The sequence below is a fragment of the Eulemur rufifrons genome, chromosome 2 (genome assembly GCF_041146395.1).
Source record: "Eulemur rufifrons isolate Redbay chromosome 2, OSU_ERuf_1, whole genome shotgun sequence".
Taxonomy (NCBI): domain Eukaryota; kingdom Metazoa; phylum Chordata; class Mammalia; order Primates; family Lemuridae; genus Eulemur; species Eulemur rufifrons.
In genome coordinates, this window is record NC_090984.1 from 56548524 (window position 1) to 56571246 (window position 22723).

At 40.4% G+C, this 22723-nt stretch overlaps 1 protein-coding gene across 1 annotated transcript in view; it reads left to right on the top strand.

Moving 5' to 3' along the window:
- Positions 1-22723, top strand: part of RYR3 (ryanodine receptor 3) — a 342229-nt gene that overhangs the window by 23307 nt on the left and 296199 nt on the right. The window contains 1 exon segment of the mRNA XM_069492266.1: positions 9759-9866. Coding sequence (XP_069348367.1) covers positions 9759-9866 — 108 coding nt within the window.

Sequence of the window (22723 nt, forward strand, 5' to 3'; positions counted from 1 at the left end):
CTGGCTCTGCCTTTGAAGTATAAACACAATACAAATAATTATGTATTATCAATAATTGATTGGAAGTCTGTAAATGAGCTCATGCTGTAGGTGGATGAGATAATGTCTGTAAATTATTCAAAGCTCCTGAAATACAAACTACACAGCCCATCTCCACTATCTTGCTCCTGTTCCATGAAAAGTTGGTCTCATCCCATCCCACTGTACTCAGAGGGGCCTGGATGACCCGGCACTTTTTCTAGAGAAGAGAATGACTTTCTGCCCAGGAGAGCTTGTGAAGTCTTCTCATCCATATATTTGAGTAGGACTATACGGAGCCATCACAGGGTGATAGTAATCAGTCCTGTTTGAAGCAGTGTGGTGAAATGGCATAAAAACAATGCATGTAGAAGCCAGACCACTGGGGACTGAGTTCAGCTTTGCCTGTTACCAACAGACATGGTGCCCCTGGAGAAATAGATGCCCTTTGTCCAGAAAATTTGAAATCTATAGCCATGACAATGAACACCAGCCATATTTATTTGTGGACTAGGCAGTCTCGAGCAACATGGATAGAGCATAAAGGGGACAATTGAGATACTGTCCTTATTAATAAAATTCAGAAGTTATTAAATACAAGGATCAAACCTAAATAGGATGAGGGCTGGGCCAGTCAGGTAACCCCAGCTTTGCCTGCCTGTTGCTATCTCATGATTCTCCTGTTCGATTACCACTCTGTTGGCCAGGCAGGCACCTTGCTTCCTTTAATGTTTTGGCTCACTTGTAGACCAAAAATTCTTTCTTCAATTTATTGAAATCCAACCAAGCACACTAGAACTTAAAAAAAAAATTGTTAAACACTGAGGAATAACCCAAGAAAAAATGAAGATGGGAGGTCCAAGATATTCTACCATTATGGCTTAAATGTTCTGATTCTTACACAATTAACATGCTCACTGCTGCTGTCCCTGTTTGCATGGAACCCCAGGAAAGAGCATGACCTGCCCAAGTGCCTTGCCTCCTACCTTCAGACCTATCTCCAGTTGGATGCTTCTGTAACATCTATTGCCCAAGAACACCCCAATGTCTATCTTGACTCTCCATAACTGGATCCAAGAATGTGACAGTCACTTCTTTCAGCCCAGCTGTACTTCCTTAATTCTGGCCTGTGTTCTCACAGGCCCTCTTTTGTCCCAGGTGCTTGACCTTAGGAATTACTTCACCTTGCAGGCATACCCACGTGGCAGTCAGACTGAGTCCAGGTAGACCTGTCAGCATATAAGAGTACAATACCACATTGATAGCATTCATCTAACTGCTCAGTTCTGAGAATGGGGTGGGAGGTATAGACAGAAAGATCAGTAAGAAGTTATCCACTACTTTCTCCTTCCTTTGCTCACTCCACTTCCCCATTCATGAGACCATCATGTCCTTGACCTTTTTCTTTGAGAAGTTGGGTGAGAAAACAAAAGGAAGCAAGGACAGAGCTTTTGTAAAGCCCATGACTTAAAATGCTGCTTCAATTAATGGAATTTTAAACAGAAGGGAAGAACACACATACAACATAGAAACTGGAAAGAATAACTCTTCGATCTTGATTATTCATTAAACAAAAATTTGAGTTCTTGACTATGTGCAGAAACTCCTTCTTGCCCAAGTAAGAATAAATCCTCTTTATTCTTTCAATCCAAGCTTTTCTATTGAACAACATCTCTGGGAGGATTCTTGCAGGACTTTAAATACCAAACCTCTCTATGTATGTATGTATGGTACAAGTGTTTTTTTGTTGCATGGATAAACTGTATAATGCTGAAGTCAGGGCTTTCCGTGTATCTGAGACCAGAGTAGTGTATCTTGTACCCAATAGGAAAATTTTTATTCCTCACTTCTCTTCCGCCCTCCCCCTTCTTATTTTCCAATGCCCATTATGCCACTTTATGACCATATATACCCACCATTTAGCTCCCACTTATAAGTGAGAACGTGGGATTTATTTTTCCATTCCTGAGAATACTTCACTTAGCATAATGGTCTCCATTTCCATCTAAGTTGCTGGAAATGACATTATTTCGTTCTTTTTTTATGACTGAGTAGTACTCCATGGTGTGTGTATGTATGTGTGTGTGTGTGTATATATACACTGCTGTCTTCTCATCAGTTGATGGGCACTTAGGTTGATTCCATATCTTTGTAATTGTGAATTGTGCTGCAATAAACCTTTGGGTGCCAGTATCTTTTTGATATAATGACTTCTTTTCCTTTGGGTAGATATCCAGTGGTGGTATTGCTGGATTGAATGGTAGGTCTACTTTTAGTTCTTTGAGAGTTCTCCAGACTGTTTTCTATAGAGATTATACTAGTTTACATTCCCACCGACGGTGTATAGGCATTCCCTTTTCATTGCATCCAAGCCAACATCTATTGATTTTTGACTTTTTAATAATGGCCATTCTGGGAGGGATAAGGTGGTATCTCACTGTGATTTTAATTTGCATTTTCCTGATGATTAACAATATTGATTCTTACAATCCATGAGCCTGTAATGTTTTTCTATTTGTTTGTGTCATCTGTGATTTCTTTCATCAGTGTTCTGTAGTTCTCCTTGTAGAGAACTTTCACCTCCTTGGTTAAGTATATTCCTAGGTATTTCATTTTCTTTGCAGCTATTGTGAATGGTATTGAGTTCTTGATTTGACTCTCAGCTTGACTATTATAAGTATATAGAAATGTTACTGATTTGTGTACATTAATTTTATAACCCGAGACTTTACTGAATTTATTTATTCTAGGAGTCTTTTGGAGGAGTCTTTAAGAGCTTCTAGATATAAGATCATATCATCAGCAAACAGAGATAGTTCAACCTCCTCTTTTCCAATTTGGATGCCCTTTATTTTTTTTCTCTTGTCTGATTGCTCTGGCTAGGACTTCCAGCACTATGTTGAATAGAAGTGGTGACAGTGGGCAACCGTGTCTTGTTCCAGTTCTTAAGAGGAATGCTTTCAACTTTTCCCCATTCAGTATGATGTTGGCTGTGAGTTTGTCATACATGGCTTTTATTATTTTGACAAACCTCTTGATTTGGCATTGAATATACTCTTCTTTATTGTTTTATGAAGTCTCATGTATAGTAGATACATCTCTTCAAATAGGTTAAAAATTCCATGTCTTATTTTGTGTCTTTGTGCCCACAGCACCTGGAGAGGCACTGACTGCATATTGTTAGGTTCTCTAAGTACTGAATGGCTGTGTGATGGATATAGGAAGAGGAAGTGAGGTGGTCCAGCTGACCCTGGTTACCCAGCCTCTAGGACTTCTCCTGTGGAGAATACACATCAGTCACCCAGATTCTTCCTCTCCTCTCAGATGAGCCTACCTCTGCTGACATATGCAGGGATACCCATACATCATCACAGAAAGTTCTCCACCATCTCATCACCTTTCTATTGGCCCATATGAGAGGATCCAGTGGGTGATTTGCCAAGTATCATTGATGTCTGCATGGTCCTTCTGCTACTCACCATGGCTCGTTCTTACTGAGTCTATCCCTTTTGCACTCCATCCCATCCAGTGGAAATCTGGTCATCTTCCACTCCTTCTCTATCTCCCACATCCAACTAGTCACCAGACCTTATCTCTCTTAACTTGTCGAGATTTTTAAGATCCATTCCCTTATCTCCATCCCTACTATGAGTCCTTTAATTCAGGCCATTGTTACTTCCTACCCAGTTTACAGCAACAACCTCCTAACTTGTCTTTCTGCTTGTCTAGCCCTCTTTATCTCTTTTTTTAATTGACACATGATAATTGTACATATTTTGGGGGCACAATGTGATATTTTAATACATGTATACAATGTGTAATGATCAGATCAGAGTAATTAGCATCTCTGTCACCTCAAACATTTATCATTTCTTTGTGTTGGGAACATTCAAAATTCTCATTGCTATTTGAAAATACACAGTGGATTATTGTTAATTATAGTCACCCTACAGTGCTGTAGAACAGTAAAACTTATTTCTCCTATATGGCTATAATTTTGTGTCTGTTAACCAACCTCTCCCTATAACCCCCACTACCCCACCCTTCCCAGCCTCTGGTAACGACTATTCTACTCTCTACTTCCATGAAATCAACTTCTTTAGATTCCACATATAAGTGAGAACATGCAGTGTTTATTTCTGTGCCTGGCTTTTTTTTATTTAACATAATGTCCTCCAGGCTAACCCATGTTGCCACAAGTGGCAGTAATTCATTCTTTTTAAGGCTGAATAGTATTCCATTGTTTATATATACCACATTTTCTTTATCCATTCATCTGCTGATGGGCACTTAGGTTGATTCCATGTCTTGGCTATTATGAATAATCCTGCAGTAAACATGAGAGTGTAGCTATCTCTTTAACATATTGATTCCATTTTTTAATACATATATATATATATATATATACTGATTTCTTTGGGTAAATACTTAGTAGTGGGATTGCTGGATCACATGTTAAGTTCTATTTTTAGTTTCTTGAGGAACTTCTATTTTGTTTTGCATAATGGCTGTACTAATTTACATTCCCACCAACGGTGTGTGAGTTCCCTTTTCTCTGGATGCTCACCAGCATTTGTTACTTTTTTTATTTTGACAATAGCCATCCTAACTGGGATGAGATGTTATCACATTGTGGTTTTGATTTGCATTTCCCTGATGATTAGTGATGTTCAGCATTTTTTCACATACTTGTTTTCCATTTGTATGTCTTCTTTTGAGAAATGTTTATTCAGATCATTTGCATACTTTTTAATCGGATTATTTATTGTTTTGCTGTTGAGTTGTTTGAATTCTTTGTTCTGAATATTAATCCCTTGTTGGATGAATAGTTTGCAAATATTTTCTCCCATTCTGCAGATTGTCTCTTTGTTTATTGTTTCCTTTGCTGTGCGGGATATTTTTAGTTTGATATAATCACGTTTGTCTATTTTTGCTTTTTTTTGTCTATGCTTTTTAGGTCTTATCCATAAAATCTTTGTCCAGACCAAAGTCCTAAAGTGTTTCTTGAATGTTTTCTTCTAGTTGTTTTATAATTTTGGATCTTACATTTAAGTCTTTAATCCCTTTTGAGTTGATTTTTGCGTATGGTGAGAGATAGGGGTCTAGTTTCATTCTTCTGCATATGGATATTCAGTTTTCCCAGAACATTTATTGAAGAGACTGTCCTTTCCCCAATGTATACTCTTGGCACTTTTATCAAAATCAATTTAGCCTTCTTGATACTGGACCTACAATGATCTTTCAAAATGCTAATTTGATTGTATCACTTCCTACATAGCTATTTTTAATCATATCTTATTGCTCTGAAAATAAAGTCCAGACTGTTCCTTAATAAGAGGACTCAAGACCCTTCTCAGTCTAATCCCTGCTTCTTCTTCAGCCTCATTTCTCACCTCTTCATGCTTGCTCCCCTCCCCTCTCTTTCTCACACACAATCTCTCCCTCCCTCCCTTCCTCCCTCCCTCCCTTCCTCCCTTCTGCTCCCTCTCTCCCTCTCTTTCTCCCTCTCCCTCTTCCCTTTTCCCTCTGTCTCCCTCTCCCTTTCTCCCTTCCTCTCTGTCTCCCTCCCTCTCCCCCATCTCCCTCTTCTTCTCCCTCCCTCTCCCAGTCCCCCTCCTCCCTCACTCTCTACTGCTTTCCATCTCCTCTCCACTTTACTCCACTCCAGCCATCATCAACTCTATGTGCTTACTCACATGCTTTCTTACTCCCCTCTAGGTCTTTTGTCTTGCTCTTTGGAAATTATTCATTTACTTCCCCAATATTCCACTAGATCACATAATCATGGAGGACAGAGATTTTGACTTATACTTACACAAAATAGGAATTTCAAAAATATTAGATATATAAGTGAACATTTGAGTTGTTGGTGTTTTGATTTCACTGATCTTTGTTGTATATTTTGTGACATGTATTAAGTATTTACTATATAAAGACATTATTTTAAGCCTTTTAACCAAAAAGCTCAGTCTATTCTGAAAAGTAGGAACTATTATATCTCTATTGTACAGAAAAGAAAACTGAGGCACAGAGTTACCTGCCTAACGTCATTCAGCTGGTGAGTAATTGAACAGAGAGCTGACCTCAGGCAGTCCTACACCAGGGTATTCACTCTTCACTGATATATCCTATATTGCCTTCAGAGCTATCGATGCACTCACAAGATGTATCACTGAGGCATGGTTATGTACAAACTGGATGGATTAACAGCAGTGAAAGGGGCCCATGACACTGGGAGAAGAAAGACCTCTTGAGTAATAAGCAGAAGTCTTGAGGAAGGAGCTCAGCCAGGCAGGCGAGTGCCGAATGCAATTTGTGTACAGCTGTAGCCACTGTTAGTAATATACTCCTGCATAGTCTTAGGAGACAGAGTCTGTGCCTGTTGCAGTGTACCAGATAGAGAAATGTTAAATGACTACAACAAAAGGGTAGCAGATTGCTACTATCCTGGATTCAGTAAGCCCCCCCACCAAAAAAAAAAAAAAAATGCCATTACATAGATTTATGAAGCACAGAGGACAGACAGGCTTTCCCTCCAGCTGTTTTCCACATGGTGAGGTTAAATGAATACTAGTTCCTGGCTTACCCAGAACCTGGCATCTCAAGGTTTTCTGTAGGACACTTGGAAATGTAGTGCTTCTCTAGGCTCAGGACAGGGCTGGGGAGAGTGATGAGAAGCTATTTCAGAACAGATGTCAACAGAGCCCTTCTCTCCGTGCTGAGAATCATCAAACACTTGCCCCACGCCTGCCAGGCAGAGTGACTGAGGCACAGCCTCCAGAGCACAGAGACAATGAGCTGGCCTCCCGAGGGACTTTCACGGCTGCAAACAAATTAGCTTTAATGGACCAGTGGCCTTTGCTCATTCTTCAGGAGCATGGAGGTGTGAGCTCAGGCCAGCTCAGAGTTTAATTAAGGATGGCAGCTGGCATAGCAGGTCAGATGGCTCTGTGCTCTGAGCTCCATTCATATCACAAGTTGCTAGTTGCATTTTGTTTTTCTCCAGATATTCCTGTTGCCCTGTTCCCTTCCTTACTACTGCCCACGCATTGCTCTGTGTGCTGTTGGAGTGGTGCGATCTTATTCCCAAGTGCAGAAAGTCCAGGCAGGTACTACACTTTAGAGGGAGAGAAACTAAAAAGAAAGGAAACTATGTAAACCACTGGCAGGGATAGTGCTCAAATTGGAGGTGCTTATTCCCCATGCACACCATCTCCCTGCTTAAATGTAGCCATTCCCACTAGTAATAAATTCATGACCACCTGGAGACTTTCAGTATCTGGAGGGAAGGGACAGATCTAATAACAGCACGCCTAGTGACTGTGTTATCTCTTGGTGGTCCTCCATCAGCATGGATGATGGTAGAGATAGGAAAGCTCCTGTCTCCTTTCCAAGAAAACCAGACACAAAGAAAGAAAGCTGGCTGAGAATCCCACGATCTCATCTACGGGCAGGATGTTTAGCACTTGGAGCTACGAAGGGTTCTGTCTTAATAAGAATGGAAGAAACAGGTTAATTGTAAAAGTAGGCATGAATGTTTGGCAAATAAGTTCATCAGAAAACAGCCTTTGATGTACCAACTGAAACTGCAGATATTCCTGAATGGAAATCTCCAAATCACATGCTCTAGTGAAGTAGAGGAGGAAGAAACAACTGAACCCTGGCTTTTATGCTTCCTATTCTGGGGACATGAAGTCCAGGTAGGCTAAGAGTGACAGAAAAATCTCTGTAAAATCTCCTGAGGTGGCATCATATTCTGGGAGACTAAGGTTGAATAAAGCATGTTTATGGTACAAGGTCTTTAGGGAAATGCTTTATCATATAATTGAATGCTACTTGTAATGATGCTAAATGTGCTTTAAAAACACTTCCTGGACATGAAGTTCTGCCCTTCATCACCAGCTGCCTGCTTGTTCAAGTCTCGTACAAATGAGTTAATTACCTGCTTTGGGAACAGACTTTGAAAACAACAGTGAAAAAAGTTATAAAATAAAGGCTATAATCCTCCTTGTGTTACAGTCTCTTCTTGGTTAATTATTTTAATAAAAAGAACTGGGAAAATTTCTGTAATGCTAGAATTCTAAGAAGATGAGATTTTTAGGGTTCCCTTCCTTAGGGACCTTGACTAGGAAAGTATTTAAGTAGAAAAGTACATAGTAGACAAGTACTTGAAAGTGTAAGTCACCCATAGGCAATAGCCTTTGGGACAAGATTGCCCTTTTCTGGCTTAGGGAGTCTTAGAATGTTAACAAAGGAAAACGGTGGGCAGATCCAGCAGGTCCATCATTTTATTTTTGAGAACATTGAGGTTGGGAGGGGATGACGAACAAACAAGCACTTGGAAATGAAAAGAAACTTAAAGACGATCAATTCCATTATGTTTATTTTAAAAATGGAAATGCTGACATCAGAGAGGTTATCTGAGCCTTAGTTGCAGGCTTGCTTTGGCTTTTAAATTGGAGCTCCATGGAAACAGCTTTACCTGTCTTGAAGTGTTAGGCATGGCTATTGGTGACTTTTGGCCCTCATTCCTCATTCCTGTTATTCTCATGGTATTGACGTCCTGCCAATATCACGTAGTAAACAAAGGGTTGGTATGCAAGGTGATCGCAAACTCTATTCCCAAGGAAAATGGTGGGTCATGAAACTGGACTGTAAGCTCCTGAAGAGCAATGATTTTGTTTTATGTTTCTTTTTATCTTTTTCAATATTAAGCACTGCATTTTACATAAATGTAATATTTGAATATTTGCTGATCTAAGGTGATCTAGTCGTGAAAAAAATCTTTAATATTTTATTAATCACAGGAACAGTGTGGGGTTAAGCGTATAGACTTTGGAGACAGACTGTCTGGATTTGAATCTGACTCAGCCAAATGTAACACTTGGACAGCTGACCTAACTTCTCTATGCCTTGGTTTCCTTGATTATAAACTGGAATATTAATAGCCTCTATCTTATAGAGTAGTTGTGAGGGTTAGATGAATTAATATATGCAAAGCACTTAGAACATTGCCTGGCATAGAAAAAATACTCATTAAGTATTAACTATTACTAGTGAGTATGCAGAGAAGGCTGTCGTTATCTGTTGTTGAGAAACCGTTCCCAAACAGGCAGGGATTATCATAATGTTAACTGATCACTGTTAGCTGATTCTAATAAATTAGAATGATTGTTACAGGAGTCATCAATTATTAAAGTTCTGGACATTTCTTTGTCAAGTTATATTTATATAGCTCTTAACCCCCTCTGTTGCCTGTTTTTTTACTGTGAGATCCTGGTTTTCTTAACAAATAAATGATTCTCTGTCTTGGTCACTATTGTCCAGAGCCACAGTCCAGTGTATCCACTGCCCTCTTACAGATTATTGGGTGTGCGATCCCAGTGACTTTCTTCCTTTGGTGCCCCCAGACGTGAGTGTAGGTCAGCCGTCCCTGCCTGTCCCTTCTTCAGCAGGGCTATGTGGGTGTTCTCTCATATGCACCCCCAGCCCTCCCTCAAACTGGTCCCAACATCTTGGTCACTGTTCCCTTGAGACTTGGGGCTTTTCTTCTTCTCATCCTTTAGAATCCAGCTTAAAACCCCTCTTAACTTGAATAAGCGAAAGCCACCTTTCTGCTTTCCTATTCATCCATCCAACTGTCATTTTGATTCACATGCTCTCTGCCCTTGAGATGTTATTGCGTGACTGATCCCTGACTGACATGAGTAGGTATCCTCATTCTGGTTTTATTTCCACAGTATATTCCTCCAGATCTCTGCGTCTGCAATTTTGTGCTGGAGCAGTCCCTCTCTGTCAGAGCCCTGCAGGAAATGCTTGCCAACACAGGTGAAAATGGCGGCGAAGGGGTGAGTACCTGAATTACGTCCTAGGTTGGGATTGGGACACACCACAGCCCAAAAGTACGTTCTACATTTCATCCCTCCAGTTTTGAACTGGAAAATTTTAGGACCCTTGAGATGACCCATATGGAGATAGGAAATCTTTCTCGAGTGTAGGTGCTTCTTATTCAGCAACGCTCATCCTGCTTCCTTTGGATTAATCAGCTTCCACCAGAAAACAGAAGAGACCACCACTAATGCTGGCTGAGCAAGGGCATAAAACACTGCACCTACTCCCCTCTCCTACCCCAGAATTCACCAGGACATGTGGAGAGACTAAGAGGGCCTGTAGATCGAGGATGCCTGTTGGGCAGTTTCTTTTTTCTTGGGAAAATCTCACTGGGGATTTATGACTGCCCTCACGGAGCATAACCAGGTTACAACAGTTTGAAGAGGATTTCCTGTAGAATTTAGAGTCTTTGACATGTGCTCAGAACTTGATGGTTTCACTGATGATGAGCAAATACAGGATTGTCTATTGTCAATAAACTGGTCCTTACGTGTTTAACTAAAAAAAATGCTCCAGATCTCCCATGCCAGAAGGTCTTTGGGGCAAGACTTTGGCCAGATACTTCAGAATAATTTCTGACTCTTCCTTTCCCTAATGGCTCACTTTCATTTATATCCATTTATTAGCAAATACTTTAATTCTCCTGCCTGAATATCTCAAATTCCACTACTTCTCCCCCACCCTCCCTGCTCCCCCACACTCCATGAGCCGACTACGCTCCACCTTCTGGTTGCCGCAGCTGCCTGCTTACTGCTTCGATTCCTTCTGTCCTTACCCCCTCCTCCCTTTTTTGCACTCAGCAGTCATAATGTTCTTTCCAAAATGCAGATCCAAGTATTACACCGCCCTGTTTCTAAATCCTTTGTCTTCTCATCACCTTGAGATAAATTCCAAATTTTAAAACAGAACATAAAGCCCTTAAGGATTTGGTGAGCCCTGCTCACCTTTCCCACCCCATGTCTCATCACGTCCCATGGAGCACTCAGTGTCCCAGCCACACAGAATTCCTCTCCCTGCCTCAAACATGCCTCAGTTTGAGTCCCTTTTGCCTCTGTACTGCGTATCAGCTGTTTCCTCCACATGGAACAGATTTCTTCCTCCTCTCTTTCTTCCCTTATATTAGTATAATCCCCACTTATCCTTCAAGGAACCAGTTTAGATATTAGATCAGTACAGAAGCCTCTACCAATCCCACAAGTCTGTTGTTTGGGCAACAGTAAGGACTTTTTCTGTCCTAGTTCTTATCACTCTGTGCTGTAATTGCAACAGTGGCTGCTGGAACAGCTGATTTGCATTCCGCTATACTGGAGAGTACACTGCCTGTGGGTAGGAACTGTTGGCAGGTACCCAGTCACACAGTTTATTCTTACTTGACTTGAATGAACTCATACATAATACAGAAGTGTCTCACTTGTGGTAGAAGAGACAATGACGATGGAATCAAGGGAATCAGTGTTTACATGTTGGTCATCTTCCAACTCTCAATGTGATCTCAGGCATGTCCTCTGTTCTCTTGGGGCCACAGTGTTCTCACCTATAAAATTAGGATGTTTAAGTAGATCTCTAGGATCCTTAACACCAAATATTTGTGCTGCTTCACTTCTTTGGGTTAGAATAATATGATACTGGCCGGGCATGGTGGCCTCACACCTGTAATCCTAGCACTGTGGGAGGCGGAGGCAGGAGGATCGCTCGAGATCAGGAGTTCGAGACCAGCCTGAGCAAGAGCAAGACCCCGACTCTACTAAAAATAGAAAGAAATTATATGGACAACTAAAAATATATATAGAAAAAAATTAGCTGGGTATGGTGGCACATGCCTATAGTCCCAGCTACCCTGGAGGCTGAGGCAGTAGGATCTCTTAAGCCCAGGAGTTTGAGGTTGCTGTGAGCTAGGCTGACACCACGGCACTCTAGCCTGGGCAACAGAGCGAGAATATGATACTATGCTTTAGTCAGATGCCTGGGACTAGCTTTGCTTTGTTCCCTAGAGCATTAACACAGGTGAGATTTTTGTTCATTTGCACTCCCCTCAATCTGGGTTCACTTCCCGCTTCCCTGCACTGACCTCAGCATCCTATGTTTTCCACATACTTTCAAAGATTTCCAGTTTAGGGAAACAATTTTGTAGATCACTCTTTTTCCAAGTCTCATCATATACAGAAATCGTTGATGAGAGAGACCTGGTTGGTTTTAAATATCACCACTTTCAATGTCAAGCAAAATCCACTAGACCTACCCTATTTATGGCTCCAGATAGAAATTTGGAAGATGGGTACCGTGTTAATTGGAGAATTATTTACTGGGTATTTTCTTACCTTGTTTTGTTCAAAAAGTGTATTTCATAGGACTTCTTTTTCTTTATCATTTAGCTTGACTGGTTCAGGATGCCCTAGAGATGAGAAAGTAGATTCAAAAGTTCTGGGTTCTCCTTTGTTGCCAAGAACTTAATAGTCTTAACTTGGTTTGTCTTAAAGAGGAATAAGTAATAATTCATTTTCCAAATAGAATGTGAAGACCACCTTAATGAAATTGAACCCTTAGTTTTAGAATATATGACTAAGACCTACCATAATTACCAGGCATGTTATACCAGAAGTTTATTCAATATAGGTATATATTTCAGGACCCATCTATAATTTACAATATTTAAAAACATATACGTTAAATCTTATTAGAAGAATTTACTCTTGTTGAAAACTCAAGTCCAAAATAAATGATCCATGACATTTTTATTAATACCCATTGGCTAACAAAAATCACCATGTTGGGTCAGACTCGGAAATTTCACATGTCATATTGCCTTTTTGTGCTATTTTACCAAAGATAAGAGAGATCTAATAGTTTTTCCCATCTTGACATATTTATTACTATTATTATTATCATTCACTAGAGATCTCAGAGATAGAGGGAAGGGACTTGAGAAGGGAAATGGAGCACAGATGATATTCTTTGCAAATCATATTATTGTATTATTCATTGGTGGCTTTACAAAACAGATACCTGGGCAGCAGCTTCAGGCACTAGAACCCTCTTGTAACTCTCTTAAAATTCCATCTGGGCTCTTAGCCTTTAGTATGAGAAATACTATTTTTACATAAATCTCTTGAGTCTGATTGTTTTGCTTTTCTGAAGCAATTACCGTGCACATTGACTATTAGTACTTAATTTGATTTTAAAAGATAATATTCAGCAGGGAAGAAAAAGAGGAAAAATAAAAAAGGAAGTGAGTTAACATGACAGACCATAATGATTCTCTGGAGAGCCTGGGGATGTTTGAGTGTGATGGTGCCTCTTTCGCATGCCATTCCATTCTGTTTGGAAATAGCTGTTTTCTGCTTTTAAATAGATATTACTTTCACTAATGATCATGACTGCCACCAAACCAGGATGTTTTGAAGAGTGTAATGTCTCCTTTTAGTTATACATTGGTTCCTTGCGTGGTGTTTGTTCACTGCTGTGTAGCAACTGGACATTTTAAAAAATGACTTCAGTTGTTTGTTCATTCACATGATGAGTGTACGGAAGTCTTTTGCAAGGATTTACAATTCTACAGTAATTTCTATTACTAACAAAGAAAACAAAGGTGCCCAGCCAAATTTAACAGCAGAGAGGTTTTTTGATTACTGAAATGTTCTCAGCTACAGCCCGCAGCACGGGGGAGCCAGCTTTCTGCTGAGAAGGAGAATAAATGAGGAGGAGGACCCGGGAGCAGAGAACGTTTGGTACTTCTCAGAGTCTGCCCTAGCTAAGCTCATCCTTGGATCATTTCACCTCTGATCTAATCCTATCCTACTTTTATTCTGGGGAAAATTACCGAGGGATAGATGCTTGGCACCGTGGCCAATTTTGAAGTAAAATTGCCGCATACAAATATTATTTTCACATTTTCGATTGACTAGACCTATAGCATATGGAATGTCCAGCAACCTTCAGCAGGACATGAGGCCAAAAGAGATGTCACCGTCTCCCTTGAAGCCTTTAATCCCATCATCTATAGAGATGACTGTAAAGTTATAACAGCACAACCAACATTTGTAGTGAGAAAAACTGTCTTGAGGGTCAGGCAGATAGGTTTTCATTCCAGCCTGTGCTGGACCAGGTGACCTCTGGGGCAAATTATTTCTCCTTTCTGTGCCTTACTTTCCACATCTTCAAAATGCAGGCTACCTCATAAGGCTGGGTGAAAATTAAATGAGATCAGTGCCTCCAACTGCCAGTAAGAATGGAAACATGTATTGGTTCCTCTCGTCATCTTTGGTCCACATCTTCTTGTCACACAGGTCCTTTGGGAATATTCAAACTGCCTCAAAGGAAGGAGAGTCCCGTGCTACAAGGCCAGGAGGCACGTTAAATGTAGGCCTGCTATCTCCAAATGGGTTTTGACATGAATTGGCATAATGCTTATGGCAGTGAAAGGCCTTGATTAACACAATTACCAACTGTACCCTTTCTGATAAGGTTTTCTCTAAAAGTTTACTTCCTCAATGTCAGACCTTTACAACTAAAACAAAGAGGTGAAATATAAATATAAAATGAACTCATGTTATGGTTGCAAGGTTACTGTTATACTTTATCCGTATCTAGAACACACATAAGATCATGCTTAACTTCAGATGCTAAACTATCTGGTGTGCTAATACACAGTCTTCTCACTTGGATTGAGAAATGTGACCTGGAAAGATATTGTTTCTGCAAGAACCTTTATCACAGATGTCCTCACTGAGAAGTTCTTCGTTTTCTGTATTAATACTTAGGTGACAGTCCCATTATCTCTAAAAAGGAGCTTCGGGCTCCCTTGGCTTGCCTTTGTCTTTATGGCGGGGAATATTACACACAGCACAGTTGCTAGAGAAATGCACGTGTGTGGTGTGGCACCTTTGTCACATGTTACTGCTGCCTGAGGATGACATGCCCATGACTGCTAGGGGTCATTTCCTGGCATCATGTGACTAGTGAAACATAAACAGACATTATGCTGTATTCGTGTAAAGGTCCTTATAGTACATGTTATGAGAGACCTTGCAGCCAAGTTCAGGACATTTACTCATATTAAAGTCACAGAATATTTGGTGACAGGTGGCAACATCATTAAAAAAGGATCTGCTAAAGATGCATCTACCCTGACACTGCTAGGTGATAAAATAAATCAAAGTAGATGCTGATGAGGGAATTAGAAGCCCCTTGTTTAAAGTCTGCCCTCTGGCTATGGCCAGATTTAGAGATCTTGTGTGACCTCATCTAGAATGAAGAGGCTAATAGAATCCTGCCTCTTTCTTCCTGGGTCCCTGCGTTCCCACCAACGTTTCTGTATCATAGCGGAGAACCGGGATGATAGACTACCACCATCATTCCACTGTTGCCTCTCATTCTGAGGTTTTTGTCTTCCCTTTATAACTGTCAGAAGAAACTCAGAGTGAGAATTTATTTGGGTATATGTATGGGGAGGAAACAAAACTGATGGAGGAACTGTGTATATAACTCTAAATAAACCTCAGCCCCACTTACATTTTTTTTAAATATTAGACTTTTTTAAAAGAGAGAAATAAATCATTTAGTAAGTCAAGTCTAAGGGTAGGCATTGATTATACTTCAGAATAGTTCATGAGATCTCGTCTGCAGAAAAAGTACAAAGTCACTTAGGCTCACACTGTGGTGTCCTAGGGCTTGCCCATGTGTGCGTCAAGGCCTTACAGCCAGGGCAGCCGGGACGCACCAGGACAGCCACACTCAGTGTTGACAGTTCCTTTGTGCTGCTTAGTAAAAAGCCACTGCCTCAAGCTGACAAAGAACAAGCTTTGTGCCCTCACTCAGGACCACCCCACCCCAGTGCCAGTGCCTGTCAGGCTGTTGACCGTGGGGATATTCCCCCGCCTGGCACCTAAATGGTAAGAGCCGGGCACTACATCATTAAATTCTTAACTCACTTGATTTGACCTTGCTTTTTCTTTGGAAAAAGGGAGGAAAAAACAACATTCTACTTTGGGATGCTACCTTTTCCTTTTTTTAATGGCTGGCTGGTCACCCACACCTGCTGCAGAAATAGTATTTTTATATTCACAGAATAACAACTCTATTTGGTAAAATTGCTCTTACGTGCAAATGCCTGTTGAAACCTACTCTTTAAAATCTGCCCGGTGTTAAGAGTTCACCTTCCAGATTTACTCGTGGGAGGCAGCCTGTTTTGGTGACAGACTGGTTTAGTTAGATTTGGTCCTAACATTGCCACCACAACCACCACCTCTGGGCTTCGGAGTCAGCATCTCCAAATGACAACATCGCTTAGACGCAAACGTCCTTTCTCCAGTCTGTGATGGTTGTAGTGCACCAAGTTAAAGGGGAATAGTGTCACCTCCTCACTTCTCTGGTGCGTCTCATGGGCTGTAGCCCATCACAGATTAGGTCTGGGGAAATGTCCCGTTTATCTTGGCCATCATTCTTGAGACTGTAGCTCCCATATATCTAGGTAGAATTTAGAGAACAAGTGTGTTTATTCTCCTTCTGCTTTGCTGTGGACAAAGAGCATTTTCCAAAGTACATCCAAGATGGCAACCCTAAAGCACTAAGTGTTAACTATGTAATTTTATGGTTTTGGGGGGTTTTTTCGAGTCATGATTCTCCTGTAAATTGTCTTATGGAAGAATATGGGACATATCTTGTATATTTGACAAGATTTCTTTCCTCAAAGAGCCAGGCATTATTTTGAGAAATTAAATATTATTGCAAATGAGAGGTCTCCAAACTAAGGTTTCAACGTGTTTCTTTCTCAGACCAAATTGTCATCAAACATGTGACTTTCCTCTTCCCCTTTCCTTCCCCCTTCTTACTTTCTTCCTCACGTTATGCTATGATTTTAGGATTTTATGCTGATGTAATGGATTTTAATGTTTCCTTGCTAATATTTATGAAGATGTGTACAAATAACTCATATTTCATTTTTGGACTGGCCTTTTGGTGACATGATTTTTAGCTAAAATGTGCCATCTGGAAGACCTTACTTCATGGTAAGAAAGCACCTTCTTTGGTGTAAGAAAAATATGATTGATTGATTTATTGATTGATGATTTACAGTATTTCTAAGAAAAATCCCAAATTGCCTGATGTACTGACCATTTTTCTTAGGTGAATTTTCTTATATAAATGTAATTATGGAAAAGTGCTACAGCCAGCTTAGAATACAGCACATTGCTTGCTTATAGTTTCTTGATGACATCAGCACTGTACTGGGGGGAAAAAAAGAAAAACAAACTTTGCATATATTTCCACTGTTAACTTCCAGCTAAGATAACAAAATAATTCCCAGGTAGGAAATCCACCCCCTTTATCTCATTGTTTTGTTTTTTTTTTTTTTCTCTTAGTAAGCATCAGTAGATTCCTTAAATAAATTGAAAGCTTCCCGCAAGACCTACACACACTAAAATATCCATTTACTGTTTTGTTTTTGATTTTGCTAGCTCAGTGACCTCTCGGAATGGGTATGTTTTATTCGCTCCTTTAATATACATGTACTTTGCATGGGCAACTGACTCCAGCTGTATTTGTAATGAAATGAGCCTTTTACTTGTGAGTGTTCAGGGCAGTTTCCATTCTTTGTGCCTCTGCAATTAAAAGAAAGAAAAAACCACCACCGCACCTCACACTTCAGTCTCGTGGAATTAGCTGTGGCTGCACACTTGGAAACTCGTTGCCAGGCAGCTCATTTTACTGCTGCTCTGCAATTAGGAGAACGACTTGCCTATGGACTTATTATTATTTTTCCTTCAAGACGTTGAAAGTTATTTTTAAAGTCTCTCTTTTTTCCTCCAAATATGGTCTAGGTAGCCTGTGACCATAGGTTTCCACCTGGTAAGATGACAGAAGTGTGCAGCCTTGCCTTCGTGCCAGCTTCTCAACACTTCAGACCTTTCCCGGTGCTATTATGCAACTCCAGCTCTGCTACTCCACAAGGCTGGAATTCATAATAAAAATGGAAAAAGCTAGTTTGCTATTTTCCCTTTCTCTTGCAATATCCCCGAAGTGAACCAGCAGAAAAGTCCAATGTTAATTTCATCAGTTAAGAATAACCATGAAGGTTAACTAGCTTTTTACATTTCTTCATATGCTGAGTAGAAGGCTTTTCAAGTGAAGGAACCCACAGAATGAATTTTGAAAGCTCCAGATTTTCTCAAATCCCCTCACTCTCTGAACGTAGTGCTTCTGCTTTAGTGTACTTGCCTTTTCTTTGGTGAAGCTGGCTTATTCTGAAGTTGGCATCTCATGTTTAAGACCAGTATGCCTGTCTCATCCTGGTGGTGGTTTGCAAGTGTGGTAACATTTAGCTTTGCTGATGTTACACAAACTCTGGAGTTCTTTTCATACTTGCTGTGGACATCGGAATGCTCTGCTAGAATAGTCTTGTCATAATGATTCCCATTATCGTAGAAAGCTTGAGCTTTCCCCATGGCTGGACTCAAGGTGTTTTGTTTTTTTGTTGTTGTTGTTTGTTTTTCACATTTTAATTCTAAAAAATGTAAACATCTTTATTAAAGTTTCTTAGAGGGGTGAGGAGAGATTGGGGTGTCTAAGCTTTCTCTAGCACATAATATGTAGGTAAATAGTTTATTATTCAGAGGCATGTTTTGCTGAGAGCTTTGCTGAATGTTTTTAGAATAGCTTTAGTTGGGGGAGCAGTAGCGATAGGTTGTAAAGACAGATTTCAGCTGCATTTTTGAGAATATGTTTTAATCCTAAATTGTAAGATATTTGAGTTTAGGGGAAACCTTTTGTTTTAAGACACCTGCTTACCTTTCAAAAATACAGCACATTTGGAATTTAAGAAATCCTAGGAGAACAGAAACCCTTCAGTTTATTTATTAGACTTTCCCTTTGATCATGTAATTCACTTTTAATAACTACCAGAGTTTAAATTATATATTTGTAGGGAGAATCGAATGAACTAGAGCAAACTTCAACTTATTTCCATTTCATGAAAGTTTAATAAAAGCACTAATTTTGGGTATTCTGGTAAAGAAAAATTAACTTGGTGCTAGAGAAACCCTGATCTCAGCTGGCGTTTTAATCCTTACTTGAGTAAAAACCCTGTGACAAACACCCCAACCCTACGATTACCACTGTCTGGTGTTAGAATGGAAGGAGCTGGAATGGTGAAGTGGAATCAATAGAAAGAAAGCAGGAAAGAGAACAAGAAGCTTTAGGAGACCCATGGTGTAAAAATGACTCCTGCCCTGCAGAGGGCTAGAATGGTCACCTGCAAAGTAAGAGGAAAGCTGGAGGCAGATGCTTCTGTTGTCACCTGGTGTCTCCTCCTGCAGCTAATACACGTACTTGGGCTTGTAGTGAGGTGGGAGGTGGAGGAGGTGCTGAGCCTCCTTTCTGTGTTGCAAGGTGTCGCTCTGGTGAGAGGGAGGAAAGTGCTGGTCTAGGCAGGAGCTGGACATTGTGGCCTTGGCACTGCCACTCTCTGGATGGGCCTTACTGTCTCCATCTGCAAAATGTGGGCTCTGAACTAAATTAGTGGCTCCTAAACTTCTGTCCCAGGATCAGTGTCTAATCATGATGAAGAATTCATAAGTCATCAGGAAAATTAGGTTTTTTAATGCCCTTACTATGTTATTGGTTTTGCTCCTGTTGTTGAAATGGTACTGGTTCTTGAACTTGTTAACTTGTAAGGCCTATTCTTGTATAGAGCTCATGGATTCCATGTTCTAAGTAGTTTTGCCCAAACTCCAGACACATGTTTTAAAAGCTGTTGCTTTAAAGTTTGTCTTGGTGAAACCCAGATAGTCAATGCCCTTGTTGGTTGTCGTTATTCACGTCTCTCTTTGCAGATAACTCTAGGTCTCATCGCTGTGATGGACGGGAAGTGTAGTTGCCCTATCTGAGTTTTGTGCACCAGTTGTGCCTCCTTTTGTTTTTGTTATTGAGCAAGAAACAGGCATTGGCACCAGCACGTTAATAAGAATCACCCGCTGCCATCTCAGTAAGGACATGCAGCTGGGGGCGAGGTGCCCCAGCCAGTTCTCAGATGCCCATCTGCTTTGATAAGGTGGAAGGTGGAGGGAAGGAGAACCGGATGTTTCAAAAGAATGAATTGAGAGCTGATCTGGCCTCAGTAATCCCAGCACCATGAAGGTTTCCTCTCAAGAACAACCTGTGGGAACTTGCTTTAGAAGGCCAGCCCCTCTGAGTCCTGCTCTCTGGGTGGGCATGGGGCCAGAGGTGGAAATTCATGGTTGGAACCATTCTTGAAAATATCTGTTTTCATGTCTTTGATGAGATATTAGAAAGGTGAGTTGAATACATTGTTGTTTTTGTTTGTCTGTTTACTATGTACATATCTTTCCAGCTTATTTTCTAAAGTTATAACTTGGTTTTAGGAATTTTCAGAATTACTGCTAGAGTACAAAATTCTCCAGATTATTTTAAATAATTTTTTGACATAAATAGTCTCAGGGTACCCGTGATAATTTAACACAGTCATATAATTTGTAGAGATCAAATCAGTGAACATCTCCAGATTTTATGTTTTCCATGAGTACAGATAACTGAATTGGACTGCCGAGGCATCGTTAGTCAGTCAAGCAGAGAGAGAGCTATGGTGCTGATCCTAAAACCTCCCCCTGAGCGATGCTATGGGCCTGGAAGAGTCTAAACAGCAGGAGTCACGATTCTGTGACCCCAGACAGTTGACATGGGTCACCAGGAGAATGAGCAGCTGCTGCTTCCCAGTTCATTGTTTCTTCCAGGCAGCCACGTGGACTCTGTAGAGCAGGCGAAGCAACAGGGCTATGCAGACCCTTGATTTATCAGCTACACAGATAAAGTCAGTGGGGAAGACAGGTCTGCAGCATTCCCAGGCTCTCTCAAGTTAACCTGTTATATGGAACTCGAGTTCCTCTTCTCATCAAGTCGATCTTTTTCTGTGGCACAAATCCCTTCTAAATGCCTTACTATATCCTTCCCCAAGTGGAGCTACCTAAGCCACTGCTAACACTATTTATTGCATTTGCAATTTTTATTAGATTTTATTAGATTGAGCTGTTCCCAGGGCAACCAGGAATGCTAAGTTCACTGTGCTGAATCCCTGGTCTGAGCAGATCCATTTCTAACCGGTTTGTTGTTTTTGGTACTTTCAGGGATTTTTTTAAATTTTTCTAATTTTTTTGTGCTTGCAGAAATGCAAAACATTCCTCTGTTCTGCCCATCCCTTTCTCCATTTGTCTATCCATAAGGACTCGATGACTGGTACACTTGTTTCTAAATATATTAACTTCATTTTAGTGCTATTAACCTTGGTATTTTTTCTTTTGTGTGTGTAATAGATGTCACTTAGCATTTCCCCACACTCATACTTATTTTTCTAAACTTATCCCCCTGTATAAAACGAATTTATTTGTGCCTTTTTAATTTTACTTCTTTTTCCCCCCATGGTACTCTATTGCTAAAATATAATTCTAACAGAATAAAAAGCCTCTATTAGTTTGATTTCTTGCACTAAACTATGCTTAAAAAATACAAATTGTTTCCATCCTTTCTTCTGAAGAATGATGTCCCAATTGCTACATTTTGAAAATGTGCTAAAATAATCAAGAAGCGTTCATATTCCACCTTCCCCCAAGGTTCATTCAATAAGGGCTACTTTAAATTATCCTTAGGTTCTAGCACAAAACATAGGTGTATCTACCCCCAAATGATCCTGTTTTTAACACATATACATGCTTATCCCTTTAAACCAAAAGACTCCCATATCTATAATATCTACTCTAAATGTGCTCACTTGATCTAGGAAAAGAGTCTTAGGCCAAATCCCATTTTTCCTTATGCATCCCAGTGGGTTCCAAACAAAGGGGGATGCTGAGTCAGATAACATGCTATCCCTAGTGTTTCCAAACTCCCCTGTGGTGAGGTCTGACTGGCTTCACACCATGAATTTTGTAACCCATGAGAACTCGAACAGCATTCTGTCCCAGATGGAGCCCCTGTGATTTTTTTCAGACTGGCTTTAAAAAAAAACATACTATCACCATGGTAGTTCACCAACAAGGAACACCCTGGGTCACCATGTTAGCAAGATTGGAAGCAAAAGCCAAACACATTACCCAGTGTTCTCTCACCTTCTAAATAGCCTTTCTAATAGGACTGTCTTAATTTGAACTTACAGTCCCTGCTGTAGCACTATACTGGAAGCTCCCATGGGCAGTACAGTGACAGTTTCATACAATGTGCCACCCATTTCTGCTTCAGTATCATCTTAGAGGCACATCTCTTTTAAAATACCCACCATGTTCCAAAATACAGTTGTCATTTTTCTCTTGGATGCTGACGTCCTCCTTGCCTGGTCCAAGGGAGCTCAAATTAACCTTTTTAACATGACCACTGGTATCTTTGAGGGCACCCTGCTTCCTTGCAAGCAGCAAGGTGGCCCAGGCCCATCTTAATTTTTCTATCACAAAACATGAAATTGGACAACTCTTATCTCTAGTTCCTTTTCACAGAGATAATATTAGAAACCAAACTCTGGCATTAGGAATGCATAATTCATGGACCCCACCATGACCAGGCTCAAGCCAAATTCAATTGGCCTGAGATTGGAGGAGATAGCATGATACCAGAAGAGAGGTTACTTAAATCACCTTAGTGGCAAAGTGAGACCCAATACTTATTTTTATGAGGAACGTGAATTTAAAGTTCACAGTGATAATTCCAATATAGTTCTAGCCTCGCTTATTTTTTCTGCCACACTCAATTTTTAAATATGAGAGCTTATTCAATTAGTTTTTTCTCTTTGAGGTAACAGTTCCTGTGGTCCTTAGCT